Genomic DNA, 12,260 nt, shown 5'->3' on the forward strand with positions numbered 1-12,260 from the left:
CCCTAATTCTCCCCCTTCTGTAGGGCCCTAGCATGGGGGACCCCCTGCCCAGAACATCTCCAGGGTACCCCAACCTGGCGCTAATTCCACTCTGGGAGTTTGATTCAGAGTCCTAGCTTCCTGTTCTCCACCTCCCCCGCCCAAATTCCATCTCTATAGCCCTTGGTTCCCAGACTCCTCCCAGGACTCATGTCCAGCCCCTTTGCCTCCTTGAAGAACTTAACGATCTCCAGTCCCTCATTTTCCCCTCAGTGACCCAGGCTTTCTAACTTACTTGGAGAACTGAGTTCAGACCTCCAGTCTCTGTCCTTCTCAAAGATGTAACTATTTTACCCACCCCCAGCGACCTTCATTTTGTACTCCCAACTTCTTAGCCTTGGGACCCAATGGACTCAAGCATTTGTCCCTTCTCCAAATCCCAGACACCTCATCTCCCATGTCCCTGTGTCTGGTATAACGTGCATGTACAACAGCGCTTTCTCTATGCCAGGCACTCCTCTAAGCACTGCTCCTTGAGGTATTTACTATTATTATTCCTGTTTTACCAATGAAGAAACTGGGGCATGGAGAGATTAATAACCTGCCCCAAATCACAGATAATGAGTAAAGCCTATGTCATAGTACAACAGCTTCCGGGTTAGGGTTAGGAGTACCACCCAGTCACTGAACTGCCCCTCCCTCACCCCCTCAGGGAGCCCAGATAACCAACCACTCTCCCTCCCTCTCGCTGTGTCTCCCTCAGATACCCAGCCATCCCATCATCCAGTTCCTTTCCCTTGTGGGGACCAAGATTTCAGTCCTCCAGGTCTTAATTCCACATCAGGACCCCAGACACCTGGCTCCCTGTCCCTTGCTTTTCACCAAGCACCAACCCTCCATAGAGACCCAGGTACATAGTAGTAATCACGCCCCACACTTATTCAATAATCTAAGAAATAATAATGATAACAATAATAGTTACTAATAACATTAAGTCCCTGGTACTGCACTTCTGTTTAAAAGCCTCCAATGGTTTCCCACTACCCTTAGAATAAAATCCAAACTCCTCCTCTAGGCTTCAAGGGCTCTCTTTGAATTCCCTTCCTACCACTCCCTCTAGTTCCCTATATTCTGGCCACACTGGCCCTTCTGTCTGCTCCCCAAACAACTTGAGCTTGTTCTCCAATCCTGTGTCCTTCCTCTCCCTCCAGCATTCAAATGACTCCTGTCTTCAAGTCTCAGTCGCATCTCAGAATGAGGTTTCTCCTTAGAGAAACCTCACCGGATCACCCTTTTAAAGTTGCCTCCCATCATTAGCAGGGTCACTGTATTTCATTCCCTTCAAAGCCCTACCACTACCTGAAGTCTATCTTCTGTACTGATGTATTATTCTCTCTCGCTCAACTAGAAGGTAAACTCCGTAAGAACAGCAGGGCTCGCATCTGTTTTCTTCATTATTAACTCCTGGTTCATAATAGATGTTCAATAAATGTTTGATGAGGGAAAGAAAAAATGTGTTAGTGTACTGGTATTGCCTTGTTTGTCTAGAATAAGTATCAGAATTGTCATCATTGCCATTAGTATATTGTCAGTAGTATAAGTAGTAGTGTACCCACCTCTCGATTAGGAAACTGAGGTTCAGAGACTTGGAATAATTGGTCAAGGTCCCCCAGGCAGGAAACAGTAGCCCTGGGTTCTTAACTTCCACCTCCTGCCCACTTCCGGAGTTCCACACTTCCCTATTTCCCATCCCAATTCTCACCAGGGTGCCAACCCCACAAGTCCTCAGCCCACTCCCCGCGGCAGGAATCTGATCTCCCCGCCCAGACATCCCCCTGAGGATCCAGTCCTAAGCCCCAAAGCAGCTGTCCGTTCCCGGGACAGGTCCGGGAGCAGAGGCCTGAGAATCAGATCCTCCCACCCGTGATGCTTGCTCCACCTGAGGGCCCAGCTCTGTTTCCTTCCCTCCAAGGACGTGTCATCTCCACCGCAGGAGGGGGAGCCCCAAAAGATGCCTGTCGGGGCAGTGGGTGGGGGCCCAGAAAAGGAGGAACGGAGGAACGCGAGTGCCTGGTCCCTCCCTCTGGCTGTCGACCTCAGCTGGGCGCGGTGAGGGTGGGTATAAAAGGGTCAGTATATATTGAAAGGGCCAGAGAAAGAGAAAGCAGGAGAATGAGGAGAGAGGGAGCAGGATCGAGGTACAGACCGTGAGGACAGGAGAGAGAGACAAGAGGCAGAAGGCGAGAAAAAGAAAGAGGGGGGAAGAGAGGGTTCCGGAATTGGAGGGAAGAAAGAGAGAGAGAGCCAGAGAGACGGAGGGAGGGAGAAAGGCGGTGAGAGGCGGGGGCCTCGAGAGGGTGGAAGGAGGGAAGAGAAGGGCGGGGCACGGAGGCCCGATTGAGGGACCGGACTCAAATCTGACGACTTCTGCCGCTCTCGGTAAGTTTTCAATCCGTTATTCAGCCTGTGATTTCTTTCTTTACTTGGGTATGCAGCAGTTTGGAAAGGAGACCCCCACTCTCACCTCCCTGCCAGCTTGGAAAAACCTTGGAAATCCTTGTAATTTAAGAAGTGAACTCTTGGCACTTGGGGTGGAGACTTGGAAAGGGGTGGGGCCCGACCGATTTTAGGGTTCCCAGCAGAACCCCCCCACCCACCCAAAAACTTCCTGTAGTTTTACTCTATGCTGTCCACTCCCCCAGGAAGACCCTGAGGTCAGGGCTTCTCGTGAGAACAACCGAAGTCTGGAGACAATCCAGCCACCACCCGCCACCACCCCACCGCAGCCCTTTCTGGACACTGAAGGGTCATGAGGGCTGGCTCCTTCTTCTCAGGCCCTCTCCCACCCCCAACATGGATCTTGTCCATTTTCCCTACAAGGTGTCCAGTGGACACTGGTCTGGCGGCAGGGCAGGGTGGGGTGGGGACCTCGTGGGCATAGACAGGGGCTGGGGTTTCCCTGGTGCTTGGAGGCATGTGGGGCGGGGGGGTGGGGGGGTGGTGAGATGAGTCACCGACCGGATGACTCACCGGGTCCCCCTTCCTCCCTCCACCCCAAGAGAGGAGTGGGGTGAGTCAAGATTGTCTATCTCTGGGGGCAGCCCTCAGCTTCTGATCTATCTGAATAGGCAACGATAGGAATTTTTCACATCCTTGCCCATATGTCCCCAGGGACAGGGCTCTGCAGAGATGGGAGCCAAATTGCTAGTCCTACTCATTCCTGGACCCAAGTCTATCACTGGCCCCCTCCAGGCCCTGGGAAATTCATGAGTCCCTGCCCCCAGCTCCCTCCTCCTTCACAACCAGGCATCTAGCTCCCAGCCTCCTCCTCCCTCAGACCAGAAGTTTGGGGCTCCTAGCCCCCTTTTCCATTAGACCTGGGAGTCTGGACTCAGCCCCTTTCCTCACCAGGATTCAGGCATCTTACCTGCCCCTGTGCCAACAACCTCTTGAAGTGACCGTTCGTGCCCCAGGCTTCCAACACAGCCATGTCTCTCCTCCTGCTGGTGGTCTCTGCCCTCCACATCCTCATTCTCATCCTGCTTTTCGTGGCCACTTTGGACAAGGTAAGCCAACGTGGAGGACGGGGGCCGCCTGTCCCTCTGGCCCCGCCCCCTCGCCCTAGCACTCCCTGGTGAGCTCTGCCTTCACCCTACCCTTTCCCGGGAAGCCCCCACCCCACACTTTGCTATTAAATCCATGCTTTCCCATGGCACCTTGCCCTTTTCCCAACCCTGCCTAGTCTCCCTGACTTTGCCCTTGTTCCTCTACCCATCCCAGTCCTGGTGGACTCTCCCCGGCAAGGAGTCCCTGAATCTCTGGTACGACTGCACATGGAATAGTGACAACAAAACGTGGGCCTGCAGTAACGTCAGTGAGAACGGTGAGGCGTGAGGGGCGCTGGAGATGGGTCTGCAGAAGGGAGGGATAACCCCAAGTCTCCTCCTGGGACCAAGGATTGGGAACCCCCCAAGGTTTGAGTGGGCAGGTTATGGGTCCCCATGCTGAGTGACTGAAGCTGACGTATGATGGCCCACCTTTCTGGATGGGACGCGGAAGTATGCTCATGTTCTAGAGTGAAGTGAAGTGAAAGTCGCTCAGTCGTGTCCGACTCTTTGCAACCCCATGGACTATATAGTCCATGGAATTCTCCAGGCCATAATACTGGAGTGGGTAGCCTTTCCCTTTTCCAAGGGATCTTCCCAACCCAGGGATTGAACCCAGGTCTCCTGCCCTGCAGGAAGATTATTTACCTGCTGAGGTTAAAAACCCCACTCCTGATGATTTAGGAGTGGAGGCTACAACGCTATAGGTTTAAGGAATTGGGGGAAAGCTTTCAAGATTCTGAGAAGACAAGAACATGTTCCCAAAGTCCTAAAGAGGCAGGACAGGTGTTCTGAATGGATGGCTGGGACCACACTATCCAAGTTCCAATGGGGTGGAACACATTGAGGTTCTAAAGAGGTGAGACTGAATCCTTGCAAGGTTCAAAAGAAGTGGGGTCAGATGCATCTGAGTTCTAAAGGGGCAGAGCTGCATCCGCTTAAATTTCTAAGTCAAAGAAGGTGAAAGATTAAATGCTTTTTCCCTAAGAGCAAAGGAAGAATTTCTGCTCTCACAATTCGATACCACATCATACTGGAGGTAGCCAATGCAACAAGGCAAGAAAAAGAAATAAAAGGCATAAAAGATGGGAAAAGAAGAAGTAAAACTGTCTCGATTCCCAGTGAGCATGTTTATATAGAAAATCCTAAAGAATCTGCAAATGGCTTCTAGAATTCCTCAGGGAATTTAGGAAAGTTATAGGGATCAAAGTTGATATAAGTGATAACTACTGAGTATCTGAGGTTGAATGACTCTAAATGGAAGAACGGTTGGTGGGAGCAATGATGAGCAAGCAGGTGGAGCTGAACTCTGGACCTGCTGTAACTTCCACCCCTGTCTCCTTATTGCAGGCTGGCTGAAGGCAGTACAAGTCCTCATGGTGCTTTCCCTCATCCTCTGCTGTCTGTCCTTCATCCTGTTCATGTTCCAGCTCTACACCATGCGGCGAGGAGGGCTATTCTATGCCACTGGCTTCTGCCAGCTTTGCACCAGTGAGCACGGTTTCCCAGGGAACTGAAAGGAAGGGAGGAGGCCTGTGAGGATGGGGGGAGGGCGGGGGGGAAGAATGGACACCTAATGAAAGAAAACAATTCTCCACAACACAAAGACTACCTGAGGTTCTGCCTTTGGCTACCTCTCTGCCCTAGGGACTTAAGGAACTTGTAGTTTTCAGTGTCTCAGTGATGGTTTGTGGTGTGGGTCTCTGAGTCATGGGGCAACTTGCACTTAGAGCTTCAAGGAGCCAGGGATGGGGAAAGGGCTGTGGATGAATAATCTAGATCCCAGGAACAGAGGGAGGCCAGTAGGGATAGGTAGCTAATTAATAACACCAGGCTGCTGCTGCTGCTGGTAAGTCGCTTCAGTCATGTCTGACTCTGTGCGACCCCACAGATGGCAGCCCAGGCTCCCCCATCCCTGGGATTCTCCAGGCAAGAAAACTGGAGTGGGTTGCCATTTCCTTCTCTAATTCGTGAAAGTGAAGTCGCTCAGTCGTGTCCGACTCTTAGCAACCCCATGGACTTCAGCCTACCAGGCTCCTCCATCCATGGGATTTTCCAGGCAAGAGTACCAGAGTGGGGTGCCATTGCCTTCTCCAAATAACACCAGGAGAGAACTCTAAATCATAATAGCAGTGGTCTTATAATGTCAACCAGTTGCTATTTCTTGTGGACCGACCTTGTATCAGACACTTAAGGGATTTTTATGTACTTTTCATTTTTTTTTTACTTCAGGTGCAAAGAGCAAAGTTAATCATAGTTATCAGTTTGGGGGAGCATTACGTTTCTAGGTTCCCTCTTGTTCTATTAATTTACTACCTGTGTGCTTGGCTTGTGTAAAGTCACTCAAAAATATTCCTTGAATGGATGGATGGATAAGTTGGTATTATCGTCCCATGTAATGGATGAGTAACGGAGGCCCAAAAAGATCAACTAAATTGCCCAAATCCAGTCTGCAGCAGCCCCCAAGGCGCGGCTCTAGAGTGAACTACAACTCCCAGTAGGCAGTGGTGCTGCGCACTCGCCCTCAGGCGGTTTCTTTGCCCCATGGGTTGTTGGGAAATGCAGTCCTGTTTTGCGGGTCCAGCGTGACGTGTGGTTCCCGTCTCCCCGCAGGCGTGGCGGTGTTTACCGGGGCGCTGATCTACGCCATTCATGCCGAAGAGATTCTGGCGGACCGCCCGTCGGGGGGCAGCTTTGGTTACTGCTTCGCCCTGGCCTGGGTGGCCTTCCCCCTCGCCCTGGCCAGCGGCATCATCTACATCCACTTGCGGAAGCGGGAGTGAGGGCTGCGCCTCCCCTTGTTTCCCCAGCCGACTCCCGGCCCCTCCATCTCACCCGCAAGCCCCCACCCTTCCTCCTTTTCTATTTTAAACAGAAAATAAAACTGTTTAGCCGCCGGGTCTGCCTTTGACTCCTTCCTTCCTTCCTCCTCCCGGGACCCTGGCTACTCACGCCTGATCATTCCTGAATTGGGACAGCCCCCATCACCAGCAGTTCAGCCTTCAGAACGTCGAACTCATTCCATCCCCTTCTAATCTGGGACACAGGAGCCCGCGGTCCTGACGGCCCTTCCCCTTCCACAGACTGAAGGACCCCAGCCCTCCTGGTGCAAGACTCAGGATTCTTCCCAGCCTAGATATTCAGGTACTTCTAGGTAAGAACCAGCCGTCCCTCCTTGGCCAAGGGGTCTCTCTCTCTCAACCAAGCAGGATGTGTGTCTTGTTCTAGGTTACTGAGACCTGAGACCCTTTACTGCAGTGCAGTAATGCCTGCACCTGGCCAATCGGTCTCCTCCAGTTACAAAATGTAAAGAAACTATGAAAGACTAAAAATAACTGCGTGCATGCGCATTAGGGGCAAATTCTGGACAATAAGATACAAACAGACCAAAAAGCCCAACTGCCACTTCCTAAGAGCCAGGAGCAAAAGCAGGGCACTACACACGTACACCAGCAAGGGGATGGGCAAACCACCTAAGCGCCCCTCCACCCCACCCCTGGACACACCCTTACCCTCACCCCACAGAAGGGACCAGCTCGCCCCTCCTTAAGGGAAGTTGTTCTCCCTCTCTCCCCGCTATAGCAGGCCTGAACTCCTTGTCTGGCCTCTTTATCAATTTCAACTGATTAAGAAGGCCAAGAACCTTCATTGCTAACAGTGGTCTTTTTTTCCTCCCTGACACTTCCTCTGGGAAGATACTTTTCCATTTCCCTCTTGAAACCCAGCCCCTCTTCTTCACCCATCCTCTGCAAACAGTGCCTCTAGTCCACACGACACCTTAGTAAAAACTAGATGAGATGCCTCCCCCCTCCCCTTCTCCAGGCTCAACCTCACATCAGGACACTTGTGAGAAGGGGAGAGGTCGGGTTTTAGACCAACCCACCCCTAGGCCGTGTGTCTTTGTGCAGTGAACAATCTGCTCTATCTCGGGTGTTCAGAAGACCCAGTGTTTTAGGGAGTCAGGTCCTCCGTAAGATCCTCTTCTGTGACGCAGCCCAGAATTCAGCAATTACAAGCCCAGCCTCTCTCCAGAACTACAACTTTCTTTGCCAGTGTGTGCATGCTCGTAGCTCAGTCGTGTACATTATAACTCTGTGACCCCATGGACTGTAACCTGCCAGGCTCCTCTGTCCATGGAATTCTCCAGGCAAGAATACTGGAGTGGGTAGCCATTCCCTTCTCCAGGAGATCTTCCCGACCCAGGGATCAAACCCAGGCCTCCTGCATTGCAGGCAGATTCTTTATGGTCTGGGTCACCAGGGAAGCTGGAAAAGTGAAAGTCATTCAGGCGTGTCTGACTCTTTGCGACCCCCATTGTACAGTCCATGAAATTCTCCAGGCTAGAATACTGGAGTGGGTAGCCTTTCCCTTCTCCAGGGCATCTTCCCAACCCAGGGATCAAACCTAGGTCTTCTGCACTGCAGGTGGATTCTTTACCAGCTGAGTCACAAAGGAAGCCGTAGGGAAGCTGGGGACCCACCCAAATGCATTCCCCCAAGACCCAGAGTCTCTTCTTTCCAGGATTCCGAAACCTTCCTTCTTTTCAACCCCTGCAGCTCTCTGACTCATCCAGATTTATGAAACATGATTTATTCCTTTGGGAGAAATTGATAGACCAATAAATATTGCACAGGGCACTGGTGGAGTCAAGATCCAGGCCGAGGTAGTTTCTGTAGAAAGGGTGAGGGGCCTGGGCAGCGAAGGCACCTGAGTTTTGTTGTTGGGGCCTGAGTGGACACGAGCCTTGGTTTCTGGTTCCTCCTGGCCCACAGCTTTGTGCCGGGCACAAAACTCCCGACCCCTTCAGCCTGGACAAGCTGATGGGCAGTTGACCAAATGGCCTGCCTTATAAGTAGCGGCAATTGATAGAAAGAGCAGGTCTCCTTCAGAAATTCTGATTGGTTGCTTCTCTGCAGGGACAACTGGCTGCCCAAGGTTCACAGTGCCTGGCAGCTGTCTCACTGGCAGTTTGCCAGAGGAGCGGACTAAAAGGTTCTTATTGGCTGCAGGCTGGAGCTCCGCCTCGGTGAACATGATGGGCATTTTGCCCAGTACGGGCTAAACAGACAGTGATATATGGCCTCCGGAGGGCACAGTTTAACAACTGGGCCTGGTGGTGTGTAGCATTGCACGGCTGTGATTGGCTGGCCCTCCCTCCTCAGCCAAACTATGTTTAGAACTTTATGATGAAAGAGGGAGTAAGAGATGGACCAGAAGCAAAGCCAAAAAGCTTTGATTGGCTGTTCATCGGAAGAGGGGCGCCTGGCAACCACCGGCTGCCTCAGTGGGCGGTTTTGTTTAAGAAAACAGCATAACGGAAGTGGTAACGAGTAATTGGAAGTTGGGGAGTGGCGAAGCATCTTAGCCATGATCGACAGCTTGTCAAGGAGGAGGCGGCGCTTAGTTCCCAACCAGGTGGCTGGGTTGGGCTGGGCCGAGAGGTTTCTCTAAGGAGTTGTCATCGCTAGGTGCGGACTTGGGGGAAGAGATAGTAGCCAACAGGTCTAGTTTGGGGAGGCCCGGGGGCGGGTACATTCCGACGGTGGGGGGCAGGGCTTGCAGGTGGGCCAAGGCCCTCTTTCCGTTGAAGGCCACGTCACAGCCTGACTGGGCTAGAAGCCAGTTCTCCACCTCCGACTGGAGCCACTGGGAGGTCTCTGCTGGGGGAGAGGCAGGTGTCGTGAGGTCAGACCAACCCGAAGGACTAAGAGTGGGCAGCGGGGAGGGTGCAGGACAAGGAATAAGAGGTGTCTGGGTTTGGAAGAAGCCTAGCGGAGTGGGACAGAACCTAGGAGGCTCAACGTTGGGGCTCTCATCCGGGGACCAGCCAGGGACTCTTGTTCAGGGAGGAGCCATCTGGGCTCTCTAGTAAGGGAGTATTTGGGTTGGCATATAGGAAGCAGCGGACGGGGAGTGGGGAGCATACCACAACAGGAGTCTGATCCAAGACTCCTATCGCAGTTGAGGTTGAGGTCATCCCAGGAGCAGGCCCACCGAGATAGGAACCGGGTCAGGGGTCCCGACTGTTGAATCCGGTTCACCAGCGCGAGCCGGGTTTGGGAGGCGGGCATCGTGGAGATGGAGTCTCACTGGGGCAAGGCCATCTGGGACTAAGAGAACTCTCCACTCCGTAGCGGCGGGGTGGAGTTTGTTCCAGGTGGGGCCACATCTGCGCCCAGCAGTGTTAGGAAGGGGCGGGGCCTAAGGGGGAAAGGGCCGCAAGAGACGGGGCAGGACCTAGCAAGTGAGGGGCTGCAAAGGGGTGGGGCCTCTTGGCCCCTGCGGGCCTACCTTCCGGCGGGCCCTTTGCCCCCCCGGGCCGCCGGGCCAGGAAGCTGTGCGCAAGCAGCGTCTCTTTGGTGTGCTCGTCCTGTGCGCGCAGGACTAGGGCGCTGAGCAGCTCTGCGTTGTTGGACGTGCTGCGGTAGTAGAGCATGTGCGCCAGCTCCAGCGCCTGCGCGCTGCGCCGATGTCCGAACATCTGCATGCAGGACAAAATCCGGGGGGGGGGGGGAGAGGGGCGGGGCCTGCTGGGACTCCACGCCCCGCCCATACACACACGCCACCCAATCACACAGGCACCCATATACAACCCCACCCATACGCACACCCCTAGGTCACTCGGGCAGGTACCGCCCTTTCCAAGGGCTCCCGGGACCTCTGCGGCCCTCTCCGGCTCAGGTATTTTTACGCTTAACCCACACGCTCTGGCCCTAGTGCCTCGGAGGCCGCTGCCCGGGTTTGCTTATCTGAGCCACGTAACAATGGATGTGTTCGAGGATTCACAGACAAGAGTTTTAGCCTGGGCACTTTTCATTACAATTTTTTTTAAAGTCCTTATCATCTAGACACATATAAGTATTTCCAGATGATGTGTAGAATTTGCTTCAAAATAATCCAGTGGTGGTGGGCGGGGGGTAGGGGCGGGCGGGGTGTCTTTAGGTGAAACCTGATTGTTACTAATTGTTGATGCTGGGTGCTGACAACAGAGGAGCTTATCATACTATTCCATCTGTGCATTTGTTTGAAATTTTTTGAAAGGTTTTAAATATTGTAAAGAGTGTTGTTGTTGTTTAGTTGCTAAGTCCTGTCCGACTCTTTGTGACCCCGCCAGGCTCCTCTGTCCATGGGATTTCCCAGGCAAGAATACTGGAGTGGGTTGCCATTTCCTTCTCCAGGGGATCTTCCCAACCCAGGGATTGAACCCAAGTCTCCTGCATTGGCAGGTGGATTCTTTACTGCTGAGCCACCAGGGAAGCCAGAAGAGAAGTGTTAATGGAGAACAAATACTTGATGAGGGAGAGGCGGGTCTGGGGCCCAGCTGTCTACTGGCTACCCCTTCCCCACCCTCCATCCCTCCTGCCTGGACCCCTTTCTCATTCCTGTTGTCCCTGAAGAGGGAGATGAGAGCCCATCAGTGCCCTCTGGGACTCGAACTCAGATTCATCCACCCAGATTCGTCCTTTCATCCACCAAGTGAGTTCAGGGTTGCTGGGCCCTGCGGCCTGCAGGCCTGGATGCCAGTCCTCTCTCTGCCCCTCCAGCTGTGAGGCTGTGGCCAAAACCTAAGTCTTCGGGTAGCCCTGTCTGTGAGCCAAGGCAAATGACAGAAGGGGCACCAGAAGTTAATAAAACATGGCACAGAAGCTGGCAGGTCACACGTACTTAGTTATTGAAGTATCTTCTGCCCAAAGAGTGTTGCCCACCCTACGTGGAAACCTATGGTGAAATGCCTCTGAAATGAACACAGCCCTGGAAAATCGCTGAAATGGCCTGCACAGTCCCAATGACACGCTCTGTGTGAACTGCACTCTCTTCTTACAAGGCCAGCACAGTCAGTTTATGTCCCTGCATTGGAACGAATCGCCAATTTCTTTGGTTGGAGGCAAGATGCAGGAATTGGATGCATTTGCGACTGTTATGAAAAATACATTGGGTTGTGTGCCCGTTTCTGCCAGGCTTATGGAGTGGAATTCTCGCAGGCTAAGTGAGCAGGTCATGCCATTCCGAGGCAGACACGTGAGGCCAGACCTCTCCCTGGAGAGGGCTCACCACTGGCCAGCTAAATGTCCCTCAGACACTCACCAAGGCCCACACTGAACGCAGTGTCTCTCCTTATCCAACTCCTCAGTCCCTCCTTCCTCCTCCCCTGGGGTCCGTATCTGGGGTGGCCCCACAATCTACGCCATCACAGATCAGAGCCCTGGCACCATCCTGCCCCCTCCTCGCCAGCCTGTCACTCTCTGGCCCCATCCTCCTGCCTTGACCCTCTCTGCCCTGTCCCCTCCTGTCCAACCCACCTAATGCATCACCCAGCCTCCTCCCAGGCCTCAGTCTCCCCTACTCCCTTCTCTCTGCAAAGCCCCAGAGTTGAGCCTGCCCCTCCCCTGCTCACACCCTCAAATAGCTCCCTAGTGCCCTCAGAGACTCCAAACTCTGTGGCCTGGCCCCAGGGATTACTCCCACTCAATATCCTGCTCCTCTCCCATGAATGCAGCCCGTGTTGAATGAGCCCAGTCTACCCAGATGGTTGCCCTGAGCGCGCCCTGCTCTCTTGGGCTTCTGGGCCTTGGGACAGGCCAAGTGGCTTCCAGTCTTTTCTTGAAAAACACTGTCTTATCATCAAGGTTCAGGATAGACATCGCTTTCCACAGACAAGCAGCTACATCCCTGGGT

General features: G+C 53.3%; 2 protein-coding genes across 12 annotated transcripts in view; one reads left to right on the forward strand and one right to left on the reverse strand.

Moving 5' to 3' along the window:
• TMEM143 (transmembrane protein 143) overlaps positions 1–12,260 on the reverse strand; it is a 28,879-nt gene that overhangs the window by 450 nt on the left and 16,169 nt on the right. For 4 of the 11 annotated variants that reach the window (XM_086353369.1, XM_086353377.1, XM_086353376.1 and 1 more), the window contains 2 exons: positions 9,876–10,065; positions 8,159–9,241 (listed from right to left, as the gene is read on the reverse strand). The exons of 1 other annotated variant lie outside the window; for it this stretch is intronic. In XM_086353369.1, the coding sequence (XP_086209495.1) occupies positions 8,985–9,241; positions 9,876–10,065 (447 nt within the window). In that variant the 3' untranslated portion in view covers positions 8,159–8,984. Of the gene's footprint in view, positions 1–8,158; positions 9,245–9,510; positions 10,066–12,260 lie in introns of those variants that run through there. 6 more of the 11 variants (XM_086353368.1, XM_086353373.1, XM_086353372.1 and 3 more) reach the window with 3 other exon arrangements.
• On the forward strand, positions 2,131–6,482 carry EMP3 (epithelial membrane protein 3 (MAM blood group)). The gene is made up of 5 exons (XM_086353385.1): positions 2,131–2,418; positions 3,391–3,545; positions 3,760–3,862; positions 4,935–5,075; positions 6,198–6,482. Exons 2-5 carry the CDS (start codon positions 3,468–3,470, stop codon positions 6,365–6,367), a joined length of 492 nt encoding a protein of 163 aa, XP_086209511.1. The 5' UTR covers positions 2,131–2,418; positions 3,391–3,467; the 3' UTR covers positions 6,368–6,482.

Source organism: Bos grunniens, chromosome 18, assembly GCF_055505025.1.
Source record: "Bos grunniens cultivar Pamir isolate PY7600 chromosome 18, Bosgru_T2T1.0, whole genome shotgun sequence".
In the NCBI taxonomy this organism is placed as follows: domain Eukaryota; kingdom Metazoa; phylum Chordata; class Mammalia; order Artiodactyla; family Bovidae; genus Bos; species Bos grunniens.